General features: G+C 35.4%; 1 protein-coding gene across 1 annotated transcript in view; it reads right to left on the minus strand.

Moving 5' to 3' along the window:
* Positions 1-26847, minus strand: part of SCN3A (sodium voltage-gated channel alpha subunit 3) — a 116228-nt gene that overhangs the window by 26776 nt on the left and 62605 nt on the right. Inside the window, exons 18-20 of the mRNA XM_036744309.1 lie at positions 16667-16787; positions 14737-14891; positions 13816-13989 (exon numbers count right to left, since the gene is read on the minus strand). Coding sequence (XP_036600204.1) covers positions 13816-13989; positions 14737-14891; positions 16667-16787 — 450 coding nt within the window. The remainder of the gene's footprint in view (positions 1-13815; positions 13990-14736; positions 14892-16666; positions 16788-26847) is intronic.

Below are 26847 nucleotides of genomic sequence, written 5' to 3' on the forward strand. Positions count from 1 at the left end.
AACTGCTTATATTGAAGTGATAAATTTTTCAAACCTAATGACCACTCCCTGTTTTGATTAATAAGTAATGCCAAAAGGTACTTGGAAAGAATCCCTAGGAACAGAAACAAGTGATATTGTTAAAATCACTACTACTGTTTGAAAAGGGGGGATTTTTAAAAGGGAAGATATGAGAAATGAATTGCTGGTTAAAAAAATGAGTGTTAAAAATGATTTCGATTTTTGGACACAGAAATGTATCTAATGAGTGCCAAGAAGAATGAGTATATTTCCCTAGTATACACTAAGCCATAAACATGCCCCTATTAGAATGCCTTAAGGATATGTTCATGCTCTTGTTTTATTCAACATTTATTATCAGTGACTTAGATTAAGGCAAAGATGGCATGCTTATCAAATTTGTATATGACACAAAGTAAGGAGGGGTACTAGAAGGGAAGCTATGGTTTTATCTATTGTATCTGTTCATAAAATGAGACCTGGAGTTTCTAATGGACCATAAATTCAAAATGAGCCAGCAGTTCCAACAAAGAAAAATATCACACCATCTTAGGCTATATTAACAAAAGCATAGTGTTCAGCGTCACCACAACTCTTTGCCTCCCTCTCCCACCTCAACCACAGGTCCTGCTTCCAGCCTAACTCTCACAGCCATCATCTAAGAAAGCAATTACTGTGGAGAAGGGACAAGCAATTCCAACCAGCTGCTACACATAGGGCAGGAAGCTAACCAAGCTGAAAGAGCAGAGCAACTGAGGGATAGAAAGAAGGAAGAATGTTCTAGGTAAGTCAAACCACTGCCATCACTTCAACCACCATCTCCCCTCAGAACCTGAAGGAGACAGCCCAGGAGCTTGATTCCCAGCAGAATGGTCTCCACATACTAGGTACTGAATCAATATTTGTTAGTTTGACTGTTCTGATTAATTAAAAGTAACATGGTCTATATACTCCACAAATTATATTTGTAAACAAATGTTTCTTATAAGTTATAAACATAAACAAAAAATATACATATTTTGTATATAGATGCAGCTCTGTTCTAGTCAGTTTATATAGCAAGTACTCTCACAGTAAATGCCCGTTTTTTTTTTTCAGGAAATTTCTGAAATAATTTTATAGATATGAAAAAAAACTGTGCTATATGTTTTTGTTGTTTTATCACAACTGCATCATAAAATTGGAAAATGTTTTGAACGTGCTCTCTAACCCCCAATGCACATACATTTAAATATAAATTTTTACTGTAATGTTTTTTTTTCATTTTCACCAATTCTCTGTAAGAAAAAAAGATACCATTTGTCACAAATTAAGGCTACTTGTTTACTACAGCATGTATACAAATATGGAAATGCTAAAAATCCCACATATTATTGGCATTGTACCATTTATTAGAATATTTTGATTATAAGGATTACTTGTAGATGGGTTATTATAAATTAACACATAGAGACTCATAATGCAAAAGGCAATAAATTTCAACCTATCTTTTTATATTAGATGCAGAATTTTACACCAACTGGATGCTCAAAAATATTAATTGCTCATGGGTAGGATAAGCCAATGTAATAAAAATGACAATACTGCCTAATTTATTTATTCAATGCAATGCCTATCAAATTGTCAAAGATGATTATAGAACTAGAAAAATAATAAAATTCATATGGAGGGGGGAAAAGGTTCAGAATCTCAAGAGAAATAAGAAAAAGAAAGGGAAATGAAAGGAGCCTAGGAGTGTCAGATCTCAGGCTGTACTTCAAAGTAGGAATTATTAAAACAATTTTGTGCTGGTTAAAAAATAGAGAGGTCAACCAGTGGAACAGATTAAGTATGTAATATAATGGAAGCAAAAGTATCAAATACCTAATATTTGATAAATACAAAGACACCAACTCCTGGATTAAGGACTCTCTATTTGACAAAAGCTGCTGGCAATATTGGACAATGATATGGAAGAAATTAGAGTCAAGTCTACATCTCACAGCTTATACAAAGGAAACCTCCAAATGGGTATGTGATCTAGATGTTAAAGGTCATATTATGAAGAAATTAGGGAAATATGGAAAAAAATTACTTATCAAATCTATGGATAGGAGAAAAGTTTAGGACCAAACAAGGAATAGAGTGGATCATAGAATATAAAATGGAAAATTTTGATTACCTAATATTAAAATTGTAAAGCTAAGCTTAAAAGGGAAAACAATTAAATGGGGAAAAATCTTTGCAGCAAGTTTATTTGATAAAAGTATCATTTCTAAGAGATATAAGGAATCTATTCAAGTTTGTATTATAAAAAGCCATTCTCAGTTGATAAATAGTTTAAAGATATAAACAGGCAGTTCTCAAGGGAAGAAACCCTAGCTGTCTATAGCCATATGAAAAAATGCTCCAAATAACTACTAGTTAGAGAAATGCAAATTAAAGCAATTCTGAGTTTCTACCTCACACCCCTCAGAGTGGTAAAGATGACAAAAAACTATTACAAATGTTGGAGGAACTTTGGGAAAACAGGCACATTGATACTGTTGCTGGACTTGTGAATGGGAATAACCATTCTGGAAAGCAATTTGGAATTATAGATTAAAAATTACTAAACAGTGTATGCCCTTTAACCCAGCTATGCCACTGATAGGCCTATACCCAGAAAAGACGAAAGAAAGAGGAAAAGGTCCTTTATGCACAAAAATATTTATATAGCAGCTCTTTTTAGGGTGGCAAAAAACCTGGAAAGTAAGAAACTTTCCATCAGTTGAGGAGTAATACTGATTAAGTTGTGGTATATGGATGTGATGGAGTACTTGTGCTTTAAGAAATGAAGAAACAGGTGATTTCAAAAAGAAACAGACATATGAACTGATACAGAGCAATGTTAGTAGAACCAGAAGAACAATTTATACTATAACATCAATACTATAAAAATGAATAGTTTTGAGGAATTTTATAAACTGATAAAGAATAAAATGAATAGCACCTGGAGAACAATTCATATAATAATAACAGCATTGTAAAATGAAACAACTTTGAAAGTTGTAAAAATAAATAACCCTTCATAATTAGAACAGATGATGGTTTGCATACTATTCATTACAGAGGGGTGATGGATTTAGGGTACAGAATGAGAGACACGCACATATACGTATATGTGTATATATACACACACACACACAAATACACTCACACATATGTATGTAATGTATATAATTATTGAGGAAATTTATTTTGCTTGACTGCATATTTGTACAAGGAGTTTATTAGTTTTGAATCCTTTTTCCACCCATAAAGATAATACAGGGTAAAAGGTGTCAGCTTGGAGAGGATTCTGGGAAGATAGTGGTCCAAGCTCTCAAGACTTTCCCCCACAAGAGTTAAACTAGAACCTTAGGGCAGACAAAGTATGGGTGGAGACAAAGAAGAATAGGGGCACGACCGGGGTCTTCCTGGGACAATTTGATGAGATCGAAAGAAAAATCCCAGGACGGGGTTTGTTCCCTGCGAGGAGTGGACACCTCCATGCTAGGTTCCCTTTTTAACAACAAGCGGTAAGCCACTTAAACAACAAGAGGAAGTCCTCGGGTTAGCTGGTTTGAGAGACTGTCTTGGCCCCACCCACAGGAAATTTTCACCCCAGAACAGTGAGGGGAGTTGGGCTTTTGAGTCCAGGAAGATTGTGGGAACCTCTGCTGACAAGGAACGCCAGACCCAGCTGCGCTTCAAAGAGCAGTGGGGGCGAGAAGGAAACAGCACACACTGATGAGTGCAGAAGCAGTGGGGCAGAAAGCCCCTGGCTATGGGCGCTTACAGGAGATTGAAGGTTTGACTTTGGTTCCAGGCTAGGGGGGAACTGAAGATCTGGGACAAGAGGCACCATTTCCCACACCTCAGGGCTAAAGGTGATTACAAAAATCAAGCTATTACCACAAAAAAAAATGCACAGGTAAAGGAGAAAGAATCCAACCATAGAAACCTATTACAGGAATAGAGATGCCCAGGGTTCATTTTCAGAGGAGGATACTGAAGTAAAGAAACCCCCAAAGAGTAACATCAAATGGTCACCAGCCCAAAAAGAATTTATAGAAGATCTTTAAAAAGCCTTTAAAAATCAAATAACAGAGATTAAGGAAAAACTAAAAAAAAAAAAAGTATAATCCAAGAAAAACAAGAAGGTTATGAAGGGAAATTCAACCAATTAGAAAAGGAGATCCAGAATCTCAAGGAGGAAAATGACACCTTGAAAATTAGAATTGGGCAAAGTGAAGCCAGCGAAATTATAAGAGATCAAGAAATAATTAAACAAAACATAAATAATGAAATAATAGAAAAGAAAGTGAAACCTAAGAAAAACAACAGATCTGGAGAATAAATCAAGAAGAAAAAATATAAAAATAATCGGACTAACAAAGTCATGATCAAAAAAAGAATCTTGATACAATAATACAAGAAATAATTAAAGAAAATTGTCCTGAAGCATTAGACCAAGGGAAGTAGAAATAGAAAAAATCCTTCCATCACCACTTAAAAGAGATCCTATAAGGAAAACTCATAGGAATATTATAGTCAAATTCTGAAGCCCTCAGCTCAAGGATAAAATATTAAAAGCATCAAGATTAAAACAATTTAAATACGACGGTGCCAAAATTAGAGTTACACAAGACCTAGCACATTAAAGGACCACAGGTCTTAGAACACACTATATCAAAGAGCCAAAGACCTGGGGCTCCAGCTGAAAATATCATACCCTGCAAAATTAAGTATCATCTTGAATGAAAAAATGGACATTTAATAAACTTTCAGACTTTCAAGACTTTGTAAAAAAACATCCTGAGCTTAATAGAAGATTCGACATACAAGAACCAAGGGAAACATATGGTATATACCAAAGACTGATTATAAGGGATTCATAAGGACAGACTGTTTACCTTTTATATATATATATATATATATATATGTATATATATAACGTAAAATGTATGTCTAAGATCCTTATGTAAGGCCAATCTATAAGTGAAAGATCTTTCCAGCCCATTGAATAGGCCTCAGGTTGGGCCAACAAAGGAAGGCCTGATTAGAGGCAGGCCTACACCCTTTCACTAACTGGGTTTGAGGCCCCAGGCCCCACACCTTTTTGCTAAGTAGACTCTGAGCCCTCAGGGCCCTGAACAGGGTATATAAAATCTGAGGTTGGCATTTGGTTTTGGGGCTCTCACTCACTGGAAGAGTGTCCTATGATTTGACCAGATGAGACTCTGGGTAGCCGTTGGAGCCCCCTGGCTTTGAAAACCCAGATGTTGGTGCCTTTCTCTCTGGTAACTATGTAATTCTTTGGTCAGACAGATAGAGGCCTGTCTGTTGATCTCTCTGTGTTATTTGCTCTGTTTATATAATTTATGCTTATAATTTTTGTTTGCATTTGCTCTGAGGTTCAGGGTGCTGGCTTTTGCCCCCTGAACTAAGTGAATGGTTTATGTATGTTTAATTAAAATAAGATTGTTAACCCCTTGAAGTTGTTTTCCTTAGAAAAGCAGATCAAAGAATCTGTGCTGGCAGCCCTCCTGTGTGCTGGTGTTATTGTCCTTATGCTTCCACAGCAGCTGCTAGCAACATTGTTGTTACGCCTTATTAATAATTGGTGAGCTCATAAGAAAGAGTGACTATGATATGAATTTTAAAAGTAAAACCATTTAGGAACAGCTAAAAAGAGTAACTATTTTATGCAAATGACATTCAAGAGGAAGAAAGGATACAGAGGAACTAGATGGGGAAGGAGGGCTGGTAGTTCTGGTAACCTACTTTCCTCGGGAGTGGGTTCAAGAGGGAACAATACATATATATTTAGAAGATTATAAAAGTCTTCTAAATTTAGAAAAAATAAAATGGTAGGGGGATAGAGAGGGGGAGAGGACAAGGGAAGGATTTGGAGGGGAGAATGAGGGAATAGGTAAAAGCAGGGTGTAGAAGGGAGTTTAGATTTCTGGCAATGGGAGGATAGGGGAGGGATCCTTGGAAGGGGCAAGTAATAGGAGGGCAAGGTAGTTGGTAGAGGAGTGGGGTAGGCAAGTAATAGGAGGGAAAGGTAGCAGGTAGAAATAAAGTAGAGGAGGCAGGAGGGATAAGAAACAAGAGATATGCACAAGCATAAAAACAAAGATCAGGGATAGAGTATGTTTGGGAAAGTATATGTCTACATATGAATATATATATATATGTGTATGTATATATCTATAGCTATCGAGAAACATATCTAAACTATATTGTAGCCTTCTAGGGGGTGGGAGGAAGGGGAAAAGAACAAAGTGAAAAAGTGCACAGCAGAGAACAAAAGAAAACTCACAACGAAGCAAAGATGGACAATTCTCAATACAACGTATATTATTTATCATACAGGCTTTCTTGAAATGAAAATTTATTGTTACATATTTTGAATCCTCTCTTATGTTCTGCTATGCACACAACATACTTTTTTTTCTTTCTTACTTTGTATTTAAGTTTCAATATTTAAGTTTATGATATATTTTTGTTTCTTTTCTCTATTCTGTATTTGTGTTCTGGCCCTGGAATCTAAAATAAAATAAAAAAAAAAAGAAAAAAGGTGTCAGCTTGATGTCAGAAGGAGCATTAGACTTGGGGTCAGGAGATCTGGGTTCAAATACTGAGTCTAACACTTAATAGATATGTAATCTGGGCAAGTCACTTAATCTCCCTGGGGTTTCTTCAGCTGTAAAATAGGCACAGTTATACTTTTGACCTCTCAGGTCTACTGTGAGTAAAGCGCTTTGTAAAATTTAGAGTACTGTATTAATTTGTCACTCCATTGTCACCACTATCACTCAGTGTCCATTATAGTTTTTGGGTGTCTCTCAGGGGAAGCTGATGAGGTGTTTAGGCAGTGGGTTGAGGAGCAAGAGAAGACATCAACTAAGACATATCAGTTCTTAATGACCTCAAAGAATCTAAATTAGAAAGAACCTCAGAAGCCATCTAGTTAAATCCATACCTGAGTAAGAATCTCATCTTCAACATTGACCTTCCCTTAATGACTTCACAGCCTCTTAAGACATCACAGTCCACTTTAGTTAGCTATTCTTTACATCAAGATAGCTGCCTCTCTTAAAATGCTGTAGTAATCTGTTGCCTCTCTCCCCCTCCATGTAAATTCCTTGAGGGCGAGACTCTTTCATTTTTGGAATTTATATTCGCAGTGCCTAGCACAGCACCAGGCATGCGGTAGTCATTTAATGTTTTGGGGTTTTTTAGTGGTTTTATATACATATGTGTGTATATGTATGCATGTATGTATAAATCAATCAGTGGAACAGAATAGGTATACAACATTCAGATGTGTAGTAGCAAAATCCTCTGCTTATTTCCTCAACCACAAAAGAAAGGCTTAAAACAGTAAAACAACATGCATGCATTTAGAAATACTTAAAACATAAAATATAACTCGGTTTTTTTAATATACTCTCCTGAGGCAGGAAAGATTCCTAGGCATTTTGGGGACTACTACTAGATTTCATTTCACATTAGTTCTTGACTATCCAAGTGACAACTGAAGGTCTAGGTCTTCTGTCCTACCAGGCATAGCTTTGGGTTAAGATTTTGGGCTTACAAAATCCTTGGTGATGAGGCTCTTCTTTAGGAAGCATTGTAAATTCAGAAATCACCTTCTACTGGGCACTGAGCACCAATGGAAGAATCTAGAACATCCTGAACTTGAGTTCTTGTAGTAGTCTCCTGGTTGGAAAAGTCTTATCTCTTAGAATCACTGTTAAGTCACCCAAGGAGATATGGTTCTTGTAGTTCTCCAATTTCATACTCTAGTACAGTTTCTCTGTGAGCATAATCCAGTTGTTTCTACTCTTCCTTAAAGTCCACAGTGACATCTTTGATAGCAATTGATTGCTAGCAGGCCCGGGCTGGCTGGGTCCCCTAGGGCACCCTTTATGGCTCTGCAGGGCTATCTTAACCTGGGTCTGGGCACCAGCCTTGGGCCACGCAGGCTTTCCTGCCTCAGCCCCTCCTTTTCACTCCTCCTTTCCCAGTTCCTTCCCCCACCCCACCCTAACCCCCAAACATTCTCTCCAGGCTCTGGGGAAGGTGGGGCTAGGACTATGCTGCCCAAGGGAGCAAGAGGGTAGAGGGCTAGCAAGTGGCGGAACAAGGTTGAGGCCAGGATGGGGCTGCCCAGGAGTGGAAGAGCATGCTAGGCGGAGTGTGGCTAAAGACAGATATTTCCTTATTGATTGGTAACATTTTCTTTAAAATAAGTAAACATTTATTGATCTTATTATCAAGTAGCTTTATGTTCTATAGAATGTTTTCTAAAAAACACAACTCCTCCACCACCACTCCTCATTCCCAATTCTGCCTTCTGTGGCCAAGCAGAACAAGTTTAATTATTCTTCCATACGAGTGGTCTTCAAATACTTTAGTACAATTATCGTGTTCTCTCTCAATCTTCTTTTCTTCAAGGTCAGCAACCCTAGTTCCCTTAACTAATCCCTACATAACAACATCCTGTGAAGTCTCTCATCATCATGGACTCTTATCCAGGTGTTTTTTTTTTTAAACAGAGGAATGCTGTTGAACCCAGTCCTTATTAGCATGTGCAAAATGCTATGATAACAGTTCCCCATAGGGAAGAGGCATCCAAGTCAGGATGGAATTTAATGGAAGTGCCTTGGAGACATTTGGAGCAGGCACAGATATTCTGTAACTGAGTCTGGTCTGTTAACTTGGGGGTTGGCAGGAGCCTCTTTGATTGACTGCAGCTAGGGAGCCAGAACCAGAAGGGTATTCAAAAGACTGTCCTCAGCCTCCACTTCCTGCTTGATTTGACTTCTCTTCTTTGACTGACTTCTTTCTATTGTCAGCATTCAGGTGAGAGAAGAAAGACAATACTATTCACTGATAGATGAAAGCAGGAGGAACCACTCCCAAATGTGGGCTATGGTATTAATAAAGAGATCCCCCCAACTTCTCAGGAGTCCCTGTAGAACCTCGAGAGGGAATGAGGTCAGGTCATATTCATTCAATTTCCTAGCATTTCAGTGTTTTTTTCTAGAAGGTGCCATTCTGAACAGAACATCATATCCTGGGTATGGTCAGATCCAGGTAGAGTCCACATTATTCATTCTTTAATGCAAACATCAAACTTCCATGATAGAAGACGAGATAATTTGATCATAGGATGAGACCAACAAAAATCCATAATGACCACAAGAAGCAGTACATTTCAGTGTTGTCTTACATCATTTTACTGAATTACCAGCTGCAACATGTTCAACTCCTAAAATTATAAAGGCACTTCTCATCTGATAATGTTTTCTCATCTGTCAAATGAGGGGGTTGGACTAAATGGCTTCTGAAGTTCTTTCCAACTCATACTATGATCAGAATTAACTTACTGACCTCAAAATAAGAAGAAAAGACTGTCATACTAAGTCAAAGCCATAGCCTGTCTAGTTCAGTATTCTGTCTAGCAGCTAGCATCATAGAGTGTTGAGATGGCATAGCTATTTTCCATTATTTAAGTCTTAAAATGTTAGTTTTAATCTCCAAATATCTTGGTTTCCCTTCATAGCCCATTGTTGCTGTCTTTTCCACGCATTTGTTTAAATCTCCTTTGAGCTACTTTTGTTTGTGGCTGATACAACCTTATATGTAATGAGTTAAATAAAGCTTCTTCTACTACATAAAATAGTAGTTCCTTTTAATTTTTCTAAATTTACTTTTTTTCAAACTTGAGATAGCCTGAAGTCTTAGTTTATTTCAGGGTTTGATGAACAAGGCTGATTTTGTAAACTTTAATCTCGTTCCTTGTATAGCTTTTGTCTTCCAAATCTAAACAGTCCTACCACTCATAATCTATTTTCAAATAAGAGGCAGTAAAGTATAGTAGGTTAGAGCTGGCCTCAGATCCAAGAAGGCCTGACCTAGCTAGTCCCACTTCTGACATATCTTGACTGTGTGACCTTGCAATTCTGTAGGCAATTCTCTAACACGGTAAGTTGTAGAGAAGGTGCTGGCCTGCACTGGTTGAGGGTTTCCTCATCCTGAAGTTCCCTATATGAATGAAATTACAGGTCTAATACCTATCCCAAAGGATAGCACTCATGCATACCCCATCATTTTATTTGTATTCCTTATCTGTGGAATGGACTTTTAACAGCACTGGTATGCCTTCTTTAGACATATAGCAACTGGATAAACCTAGTATTTTAGGAGCAGATTTAAACTTGGTTGTTTAGAAAAGTAATAAAAGATGTTTCTATTTAGTACTCAATCTCCTGTTTGATAATGTACAACATTCTTTTGGACTTTTAAGACACAGCAGAACATTAGACTTGCACAGAGTATGTTTTTGATACATGTTTGTTAAATCTAAATGAATGACCCAGTGTCTTCTGGGAGCAGTCTACAATGACTCCTATGTCCTTTTCCTTGGGTATTTACTAATAACTTGAAGGCCATTAGTATAGTGCTAGGTAAGAACAGTGACTAACTGGTGCCTGACACAAGACCATCTAAACAATAGCTTAGGACAAGCACCTAGATAAGCACTTTTAAATCAACCTTTAGAGACAAACTGAGTTGGGGAAATGGAATCTCAGAAAGAAACAGACCGCAGAAAACAGGCCCAGTGAAGGAAGAGATCCTGAGATCAGGAAATAGAGATCTTGCTTATGTTTCTATGGAGGCCACTTCTGGAGGAGAGACCAGGATAAGGCCAGGGTGGGTAGTTCTATTGGTGTGCAGCCACTGGTGAAGGAATCCTGCCATCTAGTAGCTTATGCTAAGCTTAGTTGTTTCTATTGCCAAAGCAGAACCAGTACTCATTGTTCTTTAAATTTCAGTTCCAAGGGGCAAAACCCAGTCACCTGACTCTAGTTTTAGCCCTACCTTTGCTTATAACAAGCACTTAATAATATTTGTTGAATTGAATTATCCTATAAATATACTTTAGATCATTTTCCCTAACACATTCTTGCCCATGTTGAAAGTCATTGGCTATGTTACTGTAATTCACAGAGCCCCACTAGACCTTCCCACAGTTTATTGTCATTGAGTTGGCATTCTACAAAAAGCATGTGTTTTCTATACATTTGGAGATCAAGATCATTTATAAAAATGTGAAATAAAATAGTCAGTACTGATAGCCTGGAGATCATCACACTGTTTATTTTTTTTTCCATATAGAAAAATAACCATATATCCCTATTTTGGATTTCCTATCTTTAAATTAGTTTTTATCCATAAAAAAATATTCTCATGGGTGCCACTGCAACTTATTTTAAAAACAGAATTTGTGTTCAGTTCACCAAAAGCTTTTTAAAAGTTTAAACAATATGATTAAACATTCATTCAGAGACACAGAATGGCATAGTAGAGGGGAATGCTAGACTTGGAGTCAGGAACTACTGGTTTCAAATTTGACCTCTGACACTTAATAGCTTTGTTACCACGGGTAAGTCATTTAACTTCACTGAACTTCAGTTAAGTCATCTGTAAAATAGTGGTAATAACGCAGACTGCACCTATTTCATAGAGTTGTGGTGAAGCTTAAATGAGATAATGTATGTAACATGTTGAACAGATTTTAAAGTGCTATATAAATGTCAGTTACTATTATTCTTGGTAAGATAGTAATTCATTATTAAATTACCCAAAACAGGTATTCTCCTTTAATATGTCAACTCAATAAATGGAATTGGTTTAACATAGCTAATACAATTAAACCTGTCTACCATATGTTACATTAGAGTCAAATTAGTGGAATTTTGAATTTTTGAATTTCTTGAGTCCTAGTGACCAATTGCTGTGTTTTCTCTTAGTATTGCCAATAACTATGTCTCCTGGACTCTTGTTGGTATGACAGTATGTGTCTTTTATTGACTTTCACTACTGGGCTCTTGTGTATGGTTGCTGGGCTATAACGTTCATGCTTTGTAGTGGCTGTTGGATCTTTTTTAAAAAAATTTCCCTTAGTTCTTTGTTGTTGTTTCTCCCACATATATTTAAAGACAAAAAAACTTCCCATTCCCCAAACTCTAGTTGGCATGAACAAAATTATGCAATGGGAACAGCCCTTTTGTTTCAGTATAACTTTTGTGCTAATATCATATGTTGTTTTATCATGGCATCAACATTCCCCACGAGAATGCTTTTCCAATTATATTATAGAAGAAAAGGAGCAAAAAGAGAACAAGTCTGGGAACCAGATTTAGGTTATAATCAGGTCACCAGATAACTATGTAAGCTTGGAAGAATTAATTAACTTTTCTGTGCCTCATTTTCCTGTATCTGTAAAGTGATGGGTTTGGACTAGATGAACCCTAAAGTTTCCTCTATCTCTGAATAGTCTATGATTTTGTGATATAAACTTTCCTATTATAGAAAATTTATTAGAAATGTCTCTGTTTTGGATATTGAGGTTACCATGCTGATATTTAACCAGATTACATGGAGTACCAGACCTGAAAATAGAAAGCAGTTACTTGCTTAGGTGAGAGCTAGTGTGCAGCAGATTTGTTTAAGAGAAATATTAAGTAAAATATTATGATTATAGAGGTGAGAGATGCATGTATTAAGGAATGTTCAGTCTTGAAACAGAGGACCAAATGTGGCATATGATGACAAAGGAAATGGATATTGACATATTACAACCTTTGATTTATGTTGGTGTATGTTAAGGTATATGATAAAGTGACCATGAGTAATTAATTGTTAACCCTTGAAGACAATGCTGTATACGTCTTGTTTAGTTGGGTTATTTCAAAGTGTCACACAATGAGACATGGAACATTGTGAATAACTAGATGCCCATGTTAGTCATTGGCAATATCTCTTCCTCAAGAGGAAAACAGAAAAGCATCTATTAGCCCTACAGCTTAATTGGCAGTATATCAGTGACTGCAGAGGACAGCTCTGTACCTGCCTTTCCACAAAATGTATGTCTTCTAAGCAATGTTTAATGACGTAAGAACAGAAATAAGCTGTATGCCTTCTCTGAAGATATGTGTATGTGTATGAATGAATGTTTCAATAAATGAATGAGGTAAAATTTTGACTCTACTGTGTTCATGCTTTAGTTAGACTGTAATAAAATTTTAAAGTGAAGTTTACATCATTGCTGATATGCTATCATTTCTGATTTTACCATCTTAAAATCTTTCTCCTCAAATACAGACACCTCTTTTTGGCATTTAAAGCTCTTCACAACATGACTCCAACCTATCTTTCTCTCCTTACTATATATTATTCCCTTTCATGCAGTCTTTGGTCTAGACAATCTGGCCTTGCTGTTTCTTAAAAAAAAGATCTTCCATTTCCATTGCAGTCCCCCATGCCTAGAATGTTTACCGCTTTTCACACACCTCTGCCTATCTCTTAGAATCCATCATTTCCCTCAAAATTCATGTTAAATGCCAGTTCTTTCATGGAGAAGGTAATTAGTAAATGCTTATTAACTGGCTGGTTGATCAAACTATTTCTAAAATAAAAGTATGGATGTAATAGTTAGTATTTTCACTAAAAACCCATGACACCAAACCTATATCATTGTCCCTTCATAACAGATGAACAGTAGTTGTTTCATTGTAGACCTGTCTTATCTACTCTGCTATTCTCTCCATGTTCCCAGCACTCCTTTACTAATTGCTGTAACTTATTTTTTTTTAATAACTGAACAAATGTGTTGACACAAATGGCCTTAGGCATGCACATCACACTTTCACCTGAATAGTATGGCATATGGATTTAATATCAACCATGACTTTTTCGTAAACAAATTTTTAAAGAAAAATTCAAATTACTTACATCAACAATCAAGAAATCCAGCCAGCACCAGGCATTAGTGAAGTATGTTTGAAAACCATAAGCCACCCATTTTAGAAGCATTTCCAAAATGAAGATATAAGTGAAGACTTTGTCAGCATATTCCAACATTGTCTTAATGGTCTTTCGTTGTTCAATGTAAATGTCTTCAAAAGCCTATGAATCATAAGATTTTTTTGGACTATTTATATTTAAGTATTATGCATAACTTGTTCAGTACACTGCTATCCCCAAAATGGAGCTTGATAGACGTTGGATAATGATGAAAACTTACCTTATAATTCAAAAGGACATAATAGATAAGCCAGGAAAAAAAAACAAGCAGAGGGATTTCTGTCTTTCTACCAGTTACTCTGGTTCTTATTATATTTCAAATTGTCCTTACAAAATGTGAATGAAGTAAAGAGAATTGAGTTTATAGTTTGATCAGCAAATTTACTTATTAGGAATGGAGGTATTATAGATGATCTTTCAGGTCATTTCTATCCCTGGCATTCTATGTTAAATGAACAGCTGGTTTGGGATTTTTTGATTAGACATTTAAAAAACTGACCAGAATTTATGATACTGTAAGCATGATTATTTGGAGAAGATGGAATGATAGTTTATGTTGAATGTACCGTTCTATTGGGCTATATCTCTTTTTTAAAAAAAATGAGAAAAAATAGTCTGTCTAAACATCTGTTAGATAAACACAAGATGAGAATTTCCATCTGGCCATCGGATTTGTTTGATTTGTTCTGTGGTAAATTCTCCATTATTTCACCCCTTAAATGGCAAACTCTGCAGGGTATGATTATTTCCTCTACTTCGATTTTGAAATGCATCATAGACACAGAATTTTAGCAAAAAAATAAATTTAATCCAAACCTATTTGTTCACAGTGACATGTGTTTCACTTACCAGAGCACCACTGCTAAGTAGGATCATGAAGACAATAAATGTCTCAAACCAGTTGTGTTCAACAATGCTGTAGCAGGTTTTCCTAAGATTCCACCAGATTTTTCCTTTGCCTTCTTCTGTACTTACTTGACAAAATGGGAACTTTTTTATGCAGCCTGAAAATATATTTGAGCATGACAAATTAGAAAATTACAACATCTTATTATTACTAGTATTTTTATGGAGTTAATAACACATCTGTGTATGACTATACCAGCTTGTACACAGAAATGAATGTCAGAGAAGGGACTCGAACCCATGTCTTCAGCCAGGTCTTTTTATAGCACCATGCTGTGATCTGTAATTTGTGTACATAATATGTATATGTGCTATAATAATATATACAGGTGCAAACAATCTATAGGTACACGGTGTAATTACAAAGTCCAACTTTGCCAGGTATAAAAATATTACCTTGATGGCCAGTTAAGCTCTTTGTCTTAGGCCCCAGGCCCTTGATGTATTAGGCTGTAAGCCCCTTTACAGCCTGGACTGTCTTTTACATTTCTGGGTATCCCTTGCACTTATCACAGTGCCTGGAAACTAGCAAGTGCTTAATAAATGCTTGACTCATACTGACTGATGAATAAAGGTGTTCTCTCTGGCTGATACCTTGGTACAACTTTTATGTTTATGCCGAAGATGCTCTTCCAAAATATTTGTGCTGTTTTTTTTCTGATATCTGTGCCCAGAAATCTTTCTCTATTGGTTCTTCTTATAAAGTATACAGTCTATTATCAACTTCCCTAAGCATCTTCCTTTCCAGGTCATCCTTTTGATTTGATCACATTGATGAGTAAAGTATGATTGTCAGCCTTCTGTGTTCATGCAAATTCTCCACAAATATTTATCTTATACATTCCTATGCCACTACCTATCTGTGATGTTACTTGTTTAAACAAATTAAGAAATATATTTTAAATACCTACTAAGTGCACTGTGAAAAATATTACTAGCAGCATGATTATTTTTGTTCCTGTCAGTCATTTGCAGGGAATAGTGAATGAACTTGGCCTTGAAGCTGAGAAGACCTGGGTTCAAATTCTGCCGTTGACTCATACTGGCTATGTGAATCTAGACAAGTCACTTAATCTCTCAGTGCTAATAGGCAACTCTGTTAAAGTATGAATTATTGAGGAGCCAAAATGCAGTCCTAGAGAAAGTTTTCTCACCTGGGAGTTCCCTATACTAAGGAAATCACAGGTTCTGTCCCTACCCATAAAATAAAATAGTGCATAAGATACCCCTTACTTGCAGTGAAAAAAAATGACTTACTGTAGCACTTAAAAAGCAAATTGCATTATTTAAGTTTTAAGAGTAGAACCAAATATATGATACATATTATTTTCTGCTTATCATAAAGGAAAATCAATAAGGTGATAAAAAGACAATGATCCTTCCTCTAGTTTTGAATTCTAATGTGTTCCTATTATATTCTATTCCACATTTTAGTTATTCTATATTCATTGTTCATATATTGCACATATCAGTTCATGTATTGATTTCACCCTGCTACTATATATGTATATGTATATGTAAAAACATCCATGAAGGAAAGAATCATATCTTCATTATTTTTTGTATCCTGCTTAAGGCCTAGGCCAGTGTTATGCACATACAAAGTACTACATAAATTAATCAGTTCTGAATAACTTAATACTTTCCTTCATGACCACTACTAGTGTCCTAGGACATTCTTTCATACTATTCAAGTAGCATATCTTGACAGACTTTTTGGAAAAGAACACATGAACCTTTCTAATTAAGAGACACTTGCAATGAAAGTGCCTTCTTCATCCCCTCCAAGTATTTCTTGTAAATGTTGCCCTCTCTAGAACAGTTAGCATCCTGAAGAAAATTATAATTGATTGTATTAAACAAAACACCTCACCTTCAGTAAAACAGGCTTCTGGTTCAAGGTCTTCTTCTGGTTCAATTTCTGCTTGTTCACCTTCTCTGGGAGGGGCAACATCAACTGTGCTGCCTTCAGATGAACTGGATGCATTTAATTTCTGGAAACAAAACCCCATAAGCAAAGGTTTTTCTCTTTGCTTAGTGTATCCAGAACATTCTTGTCACATTTTAAGACAAATTACAGTGGTGGTCTACAAGTCCTTATTAGGATAACCAATAAATGTGTCCTGTGAGCTCTAAGATAACTAAGGTCCTAATAATGTGGCTACTGACCTGATCCATGTATGATATAATAAATTAAAGATGATTTCTCTTAGATGTGGGCAATATGAAAAAAGTACCAATTATTTTCCAAAACTTTACTTGTATTAGGCTCCATTGTGAATTTACCTCAAAATGTTCCATTAGAAAGACTAAATCAAGTGCAATCTGATATAAATTTGGCATGCTACTACCATTACTGATTGAATTTATCAAATATGTATCACATCAAGCCAGTTTCTACCTTAGAAATTGCAAATAGTTGGGGGAAAAGAATATGACCAGTTGCTACTAAGCACTGTCCATGTTTCTACAATTCTAGAAAGGAAGAGTAGCCTGTTCATGTTAGTCACCATTATTATATTTCAACTTTGCGCTATTTCTTTTACTGGCTCGCTTATTTTTCCTTTTACTTTAAGATGGCTCATGAATTTTGTTTTGAAGAGCTGAAAAAATTACCAAAGAATTTTGAATGAAATTTAACATTTCATCACATGAGGAAGTTCCAAAAAATTACATCGAATCTAATCAAGAGAACGTGTAACCAAATTAGGAACATCTAACTTTAAATTATTGTGATGTGCTATGTGGCTAGAAAAAAACATATTTAATGTTACAGGAGTTTATTAGGTGCTTTGAGATCACCCTCTTGAATGTATTACAAAGTGCAAAATATTATATAAATTGATGCAAACACATGAAGCAGAATAGGTAGTTGGGAATGCAAAGCTTTTATCAATGAATATATATTGTCTGGAAATATTAATCATGCTAAATTCTCCCACAACTTCAGTAGGATTAAAAAGGTCTAATAGGGTTAATATAGCATACAGAAGTGCCCGAATTATTTCCTAGATGTAGCCTAAGTAATGGGAACATTGGGTTCATGTGCATAGCTCATTAGAATTATAAAGCAAATTCACTCTCATACTTCAAAGTATATATAAGTTAAATGTGGCAGGCAGGATATAGGGAATCTTTAGCATGGTATCGAAGTCAGGAAGACCTGTGGTCCAGGACTGCCTCTGACATATATTAACTGTGGGATCATGGGCAGGCAAGTCATGTAACCTCTTAATGCACCAGCCAACACTCTGACTTTAAGTTATAGACTTTGATCGTCATTGGTGGAGGAAGCATCCACACTGAAAAATTCTACCTATTACAAAAAATCACAGATTTGGACCAAGTATGTAGGTTACTCTTTTTGCAGTATTTCTGGCTAGGTAACAGCAGCCATATCTAAATAAATACATTCTGATTATTTACTTAGGGCAGAATATAATTATAAGACCTTGGTTTCCTTGGATCATTATTATGAAATGCTTACTAATTGAAGCACCATGAAATGAGATGAGACATCATTATTGCTGATGGGCATGGAAATGAGCTTCAGTCGATGATTACAGTAGAGGAATTTCTATAATAGCTTTGGTTCTGACCTACTAACCAATGTATTTTTGCCCAGCCTGGAGGAGAAAAGCCTCTCATCTTCCTAGAACTCTTTCACAAGTCTCCTATATCTCTTTGTAAGAGATAAAAGAAAGTGCTTGATAAAAAGTACAGCAGCAGTTATGGTGCAGTTGGGAAAAATGTTTTTGAGCATAGCTAACAGCGTCTTCCTGCACAGGCTTTGTCCAACCCTGTTTTGATGGCTGAGAATTAGGGCTGCTAGCCTTTGGAATTTATGGAAAACCTTTCCTAGCTATCCCTACTTTCCTTCTAGGATCCCTATGGCATTTATAGTTTGTATTTTATATTTTTGCATTCATTGCTATTATAAGTTAATGCTGTTTTATTTCATTCCATAGCTTTTAATTATCTAATGTGATTAATCTTTTGGAGGGTAAAAACCATGTTTCCTACTTATTTTGCACCTCCTAGTGTTTACGAGAGATCGGAGAACAGAGTAGACTATTAAGTACCTATTGACTATAATATTACACAGTGGCTTTAACTCCTTCTTTTCATATAGGACTATCAAATTCTTAATATAAAACTCCATGTAAAGATACATTTTGATTATACAGTATAGTGGAAATTAGTTAATGAGTGTTTGGTATATAAAAGCACTCAGAAAGTTTTGCTAAGATCAAAATTTTTTCTTTTAAAAAATATTGACAGATTTCAAATTTTAAAGTGGGAAAATATTAATAAGGTCAGATACATACATTTAAAGGCCTTCAGTAAAGCACTGTGGTATAGTGGGAAAAGATTTGAACATAGAGCCACAGGAATTAAATTGCAAACTCGGATGTGCTACTTATTATCTGTGTGACCTTGTGCAAGTCACTTAATTTCTCTCAGCTCATCTATAAAATGAGAGGGCTTCTAAGGTCTATTTATCTTTTGCTCTCTCATATATCACTTATTTCAATGAAGCTGCATGGTGATCATCTCTTTTACTCTATACTTAATTAGCATTAAGCGCAAGCATTCGATTTTCTGAGTCTGAAAAGGGATTAATTCAAAGTTCATTTTGCTCAGTTCTGTCTTACTGTTTCCAAAGTGACACACCTTTTTTTTTATGAATAAAAGGGGGGAAAATCGTTCATTTCTTCCCCACTCCATTATTCTCTGCTGCAAATGAGTACAAATCCTTTTATAGGAAGGACTTGTAATTATCCTGTAGCCTATGAGATTTACAACTTCTACAGCTTCTTAAGCTCTGCAAAGCAGCTTAAGGAATGGAACACCATAGAGCTGCTGCAGTTGAATTACAGGATGAAAGTATTTATGACTCTAGAGCACCAAATCAAGACTACATGTTGGGACTTATGTTCCTGCATTATTCTGGGTAAAATGATATCCGTTTCTCTTTCATGAATTTGTAACGGAGATCCCTTAAATGTTATAATCTGTATTAGAAATTTAGATGCATTTGTATTTTTATATCATTATGCAGAAATATCATTGCAATAATAATTTTTTAATCCCTATAGTCTATAACAATGCCTTCAGAAATGCAGGGTGTGGTGGAATAATTACTCTTAATATAATAATTTTCTAAACTGCTGATTTATGTGACTTTCTTGTTTTAGAGTTTTGCTTTTAATATGAAGGTACATCAATTTTTAGACTCTAATAATTAGAGTACACCACAAAGACCTTCAAGTAACTGGAAATGTGGGCCATTTTGCTTCTACTTTGAAAAGTAGCAGTAAATTAAAGTCTAAAAGATCTTTAAAATAAGTTAAATTTTGTAGGATGATATTCATTTAACTGTGATTAAACTTTCACTGTCACAAAGGATAGTTCCTCTTTATGGCGCATGCTGTAATAATCCTATCAACACAATTGCTCATCTATTTTAAAAGCAAAATACAGTACAGTGACTGATAAACATGACAACTCCTTCCTGAATGAAGAAACTGAAATAAGCCCATGTACTTAGAAACTCAGATTCCTCTGATGAAATGACTTTACCAAGTAACTGAAATAAATATAATTTCTGAAGTACTTGGAAAAGAGAAATACGTAATAGGTATGATATAATAGGAAAACTAAGTATAACACAACAAAGTACAAGTTCAAACTTGTTTCCTTAGACTTTTTTTTTATCTTGTGGTTGAATTTAGATTTTCATCCCTTGTAGACTTTAGTCTGGTCCTACAGAGAGATGATGACTTTATACTCTACAGATACACATTAGAAAGCATGTTATTTTTATTTTTAATTTTTTTTAGGATGCAACATTCTCAAGGCCTGATTCAGCCATGGAAAACATGCCCAGCTCGAGCAGAAGCCCAGTGCAATGCTGTGGAAGCCGCATACTGAACAAAGAACCATGTTCTCAACATCAAGATTCTAATATGTGCAATAATCCAGAAAGTTAAATGTAAGTACTACCTGGAGGAATAGACCAATTCAAGGTATACAGTGACATAATTGGCACTAAAATGGACCACAAACACATCAAAAACAAATAGATTTCTGTAATATATTGTTATATATAGGAATTCTCCTTTATGATGAAATAGCTCTTGCTTTTTAACCAATTAAATGATGAAATTTAATAATACATAAGAGAGAGCAGTGGCCTACTTCCACTGAAATGCCTCACAGTTCATTTATTTTCAATTAGCTACTAAATGTTTGAGTTTCATGAACTATCTTATGGTTCAGGAGACAAAATTAAAAGAAAAGATTCAGCCATTACAGATTGTCTTTAGATAAATAATGACATTACTCTTAAACCTTATGTGCTTTGTCTTGCAAATAGGAAAAAAAAAACAACTTTTACACATAAGCTTCCATTAGGGCCTTAGTCTGATCTTTTGGATTTGTTTATGCATATCTTGACTTTAAATATTGTCACATGCGGTATAGCCAGTGGTGAGTGGAGAGCTGCTTCCCTTCTGGCCCCAGGCAGTTAGACCAGAGATAAGCAAATAGCTTTCTGCACCACCTGTGGTCATTCTGACACTATTAAATACAGGAAGAAAACTACTGAAGCCAGGTCTCACCATCATAGGTTTCAATATGCCTTCCCTCAGTGATCTTCTTTGAACTTATTTTCAGGTTAGGAAGTGATGGAGGTGATAGGCAAATCAAGCTTTGAAGGTGTTTTTTAGTGGGCATTGCTGAGACCTGAAAACAGTGTGCACAGCACACTCCCTCAGCATTTTGAAGAGCAGGAGATATGAGCACAAAAAAGCCAAGAGACGAAACATATAAACATATGCTTGTGATATTCATCTTGTACACAGATACACACACTTTCATCCACATTAGCCTCTTTTTAGGCACAATAAATTGAAGATACTTGACAATTCCCTAGAGTGTTAGGTCATAAACATTTGTCATTCCAACTGTCATCTTTGCCCGTGGATATGTTGTCTGCATATGAGTTTCTAGAAATGTAACTAGAAGAAATTGGGGCCACATAAGGAGAGGGAGAAAATTGGAGCTGGATATGCTTTTCATAAACGACAAAACAAATGACTAGAAAATTCATGTGAGAAAAAGCAAAGGGTTTTAGTGGACTAAAGAGGAATAAACAGCTCAATTGAATCAACAGGATGACATGGCAGCCAGAAAAGCTAATGATACTTTAGGTCACATTAACACAGGCATAAGACAGCTAAGGAACTCCATAGTGTATAGAGTGCCAAACCTGAAGTCAGTTTGACCTGAGTTCAGATACAGCCAGCTGTGTGACCCTGAGCAAGTCACTTTAACACCTCTCTTTACTTCAGTTTCCTCATCTGTAAAATGGGGACAATAGCACCTACCTCCCAGGATTGCTGAGGATCAAATGATATAATTGTAAAGTGTATAGCACAGGTCTGGCACATAGCAAGCACTATATAAATATTATCATCTTCTTCATCATCATTATCTCAAATAGGGAAAATTATACTCCCATTATAGTTGGCCAGACCTCATTTGGACCATGATATTCAGTTTTGAGCGCCACATTTTAGGTTTATAAGCCAGAGTTAATCTAGATCATGTGATATGGGTATCTGTTGAAGGAAAATACTATTGATGTAGAAAATAAAGCCTAAACAGAATTCACCGGAGCTGTGTGTAAGAAGGATGAGATATATTTTGTTTCCCAAGGGGAAAAACTAGGACCAATGAATGGAAGTTACAGAGAGGTATATTACAGCTTGACCCAAGGAAAAACTTTCTAATTATTAGCTTTGTCCAAAAGTAGAACAGATGGCCTTTGAAATTGGTGGGTGCCCTATCACTGGAGTTCTCTTCAGGTTGATGCCAGATGATTATATTTCAGGGATGGCATGGAAGGGATTCATATTTCGATTTGTGTTAGGGGTTAAGATGACTTCTGAGATCCCTTCCAACTCTGAGGTTTTGTCATGCTATGGTTCCTTATACTCTAAAAGGACTATAGGAAGCCCAAAACTCTGCACAGTACAAGCATAAGTCTTCAGATTTAGGCAGATGTTTAAGGGCTTCTGGAAATTTTTTTGTTCTGAAATTCAGAAGAAAAGGCCTTCTTGTTATAAGCATGTTATTTACATTCTGAAAAATTAAATTATTATCTCTTCTGCTATAGAAAGGAATTATCAGATTTTCTGTAGTGTGATTTTTTCAAAATAAATATCCATCTCAAAAAAAAGTTAGCACTTAGTGAAAAAACATTGAATAAATCAACAGGCATTCTGTGTCCTTGGTCCCACACTACACCATTATTTCTGGATTTGTACCACAACATAGCAAACTCAATTATTACTGATTATAAGGAGAAATAGATTAATTGCACAGACAACCCTAATCTCTGTTTTAGCAATTAACTTGTATTTCCTTCCCTGAAATGATTTTGCAATAGTCAGGATAGCATTCCATTGACATATGCTTCAGAATCTCCCTCCCACTGCCTTCACTCTGGTGGAGATTCAAAAAAATAAAGCAGTTAAATGAATGAAAGGTGAGCAGCAGGGCAGAGGAACATTAGTCAAGAAGATAATCCAAGCATCCGAAAAATCCACAAGTATGTAATTGACTTGGGAGTTGACTTTATTTACCAAATAATGAAAAATAATAAAGACCATAAAGTCCCCAAGCTCCATTTTGCCTCCTCAATTCTCAAGTACAGAATTTAGGAAGAAAATGTAGTGAAATTAATGTGAATCATGGAGGGGCTAAAACAAAAGGTGAGTGTAAAGCGCCAATTACACAAAGGCTGATGATATTCTCCCAACCTCTTTTAATTATTCTGGGATGATCACCATTTCCCGTATATCCAAAACATGATACTTAAATCACTTTTCTGATATAATCAGGTAACATGCCGTTTACTACATAAAATTTCATGAAAGCCCAAGATATGTGGTACCCAAATAAATACAGACTATGGCCCTTCAGATCTCAAAAACTCAGATTACCTCTCATTTCGTAAAGTCTTTCCCAATATAAATGAAAACGAACTTGTTAATACTTGGAACATGTGGTTTAAGGGGACTATAAATTCCATGACTAAGGCATACTGAATATGGCTGCTTAATAACACCTGCTAAGTTGTTACTGGTTCTGTTTTAGACATATTCCACTTATAAGGGCTGAATCAAAAATGGGAGTGGTTTCGTTTTTGTAAAATAAAAGCAAATAAACAGGAAGTACATGCTCCATTTATCCTCTTACCTGTATTACACTTAACACTCCTGTCTAGCTTAAATCTGTTTTTTTAAGCCTACTGAGCATGCAGTCATTAATATTAAGGATGACATATAATGTAGCTTAATAACCTCAGTAGCAAAATCGTGTATAACATTGGGACTGCCCATCTTGCCTGACCATGCTATGATGTGAGTCACATGATTCAGCAAAGAGCAGCTGTGCATGTATCTACTGTTTTGCAATGAAGAAGGGAGGGACATAGCTGAGAAGCATGCAGGCCAATCAATATCCATTTTAAAAGTTATTATATATGTAGAACTTGCTTAGGTAACCTGGGTGAATGTGGTGGCACGTGCCTCTGTCTGGTTAATAAGCACCAGAGCTGCATTCTTGATTGCTCCAGCTCGATTTTACCCCTGTGAGAAGTAAGAATGGTAAGTAGTGAAGTTCATGATAGGATATTGCTAGATTTTCCTCTGGAAACTCTACTTCAAATATAATTTTAAAGAAAAGAAACATTTCACTTTTTTATTCCCCTTTTACAGTCAGGGCAGCAAATGAAAGCAACAGATTTTAAAGACCTAATGAGAAAATTCAGATCAGAACTTTTTTATCTTGATCAAAAGTATAATTAGCAAAATTTCACATAATAACTTAACCGTAAGTTAGCCATATACTGGGCTAAATACAAAGAAGACTAAAAACCACCACTTTTAAATTTAATTCTTGAGATCCCTTTCATTTCATTCTTACAAAATTTTGCTTATTTTTGTATCAGCCAATTTGACTAAGTTCAGAAAATTATAGCAAGGACTCATATTTTTCCTCTAAGGTTTCAGGACTCATCTTTGCCTAGTTGCACTATTAATTAGTTAAATTTTATTATTAAGAATAAGTGAATGTTAAACTTTTCAAATGCCTTCTAAACTTGCCATTATTTACTGCCTCATCCAAAGAAGAAATATGTTCCAAAGTTTTATTAGATGTGTTAACATTGGTATATGAATTGTTTACTTAACACCAAGTCATAAAGAATGGTTTACTTTCTAAATCAGATCCAAGCATTCTTTGACTGTCTCAAAATATTTTTTAAAAAAAGAATAGAATTTTTGTCCTTTACATACACATAACAGATATGAATTTTAAACAAAAGTAAGCATTTAAAGGTCTGCCCCTTCTCTCTGGATAGAATTGAATTCATAAATGAGCAGTTTTTGAGTATTTGAAGTCAAATGTGCATTTCATAGGGAAATAAATAAATCTCCTCAGCAATCTAAGAACATTGTACTTTTTACTTTTGTGAATGCAGACATGTGCTTTCCTTGAGCCTATTATCCTTACCACCAAAAATAGTTCCCTTTCCAAAGTACATCATTTCTATCAGTGACACTATCAATCTTTCAGTCTCCCGAGCTAGAAATCTTGAAGTCATATTCGAATCTTCCTTCTTTATTTCCTAGCTACCACCATATTTTGTCATTTCTTCTTTCAAGATGTTTTTCGGTTTTAAACCTTTCTTCTTAATTCCCACTGATAATTGACAGATTAAGAATGCTAAGTACAAGAACTTTTTCCCCTTAATTTCATATGATTACCTACAGTAAGTATCTGATTGTTATTTCAAGGTATACTGATGTTCAACATTAAAATACTTTTAAAATATTTTTAATTGTGTCACTAATATCATTTATTTTCCCATAAATTCTCCACATACATTGATGACCAATTAAACTATATTCTACAGGTAGACAAGTTACTCAATATCATTTTGAAAAAAGTATAGAGTGGTATAAGAAAATCACCAAGTATACTACATTTTATAAATGGGAATAAAAAGTGGGCAAGGGTTTGATGACAAGGAATTACTGAATCCTACAACTGATACTGTACATAAACTACAGAAAGGTTCTCTCTAAAGTGGGGTAGAATTCTCTTGAATAGACATATAAATGGAAATATCTGTGTACTTTAAGCAGACTTAGATATGTTCTAAGATTACACACACTTTTTTTTCAAAAAACTATTAAGGTATATACTCCACTTTCCAAGGCACTAATATAGCAAAAGCTACGACTAAAAACTGTTGCTCCCTGTTTGGTTTTTTGTTTGTCTATTTATTTTTAAAGGTTCCTCTTTTGCCTTCTATTTCTAAATTTGTATATTCTCTAAGACTCTGTCTTTAGTTCTTTTCTTTTCACCAACTATAGTTATTCCTTTGGTGTGCTAATTATTCATGTATTTCATAGCCTTCATTATCAACTTCACATTGATGATTCATCAATATACATTTGCTGCCTTGATTTCTTATCCAAGTAATCCCATAATTCCACTTGACTGTGCCACAGATGTCACTTTAAACTCAACACATCTAAAATTGAAACTCATCTTTCCTTCAAAATTTGGATCCTTAGCCTAAAGACATAATTTCCAGTGGTACTACCAAAGGCTAGACATCTTGCAGTCATCTTCTCTTTCATCTCCTTTCTACAACAAAATCAAAGATGTCTGTTAAATTTAACAATTCCTTTCAATTCCCATTGATAGCACTCTAGCTCAGTCCCTCATCATGTCATTACTGGATTATTATAATAATTTTGTATCTGGTCTCTATTTTTCTCTACTTTAACTCAACTTACATATTGCTGTCAAGCGAACTTCCTAGTGTACCATTTTCATTCCTATGCTCAAGAACATACAAAGGTTCTTTGTTGTCTACAATATCAGGTTCAAAGACTTCTGTTTGGATTTCAAGGCCATTTATGATCTGATTTCACCACTCTTTTATACTAAGTGCCCTCTACTTCACTGAAG

The sequence above is a fragment of the Trichosurus vulpecula genome, chromosome 2, assembly GCF_011100635.1.
Source record: "Trichosurus vulpecula isolate mTriVul1 chromosome 2, mTriVul1.pri, whole genome shotgun sequence".
NCBI lineage: Eukaryota > Metazoa > Chordata > Mammalia > Diprotodontia > Phalangeridae > Trichosurus > Trichosurus vulpecula.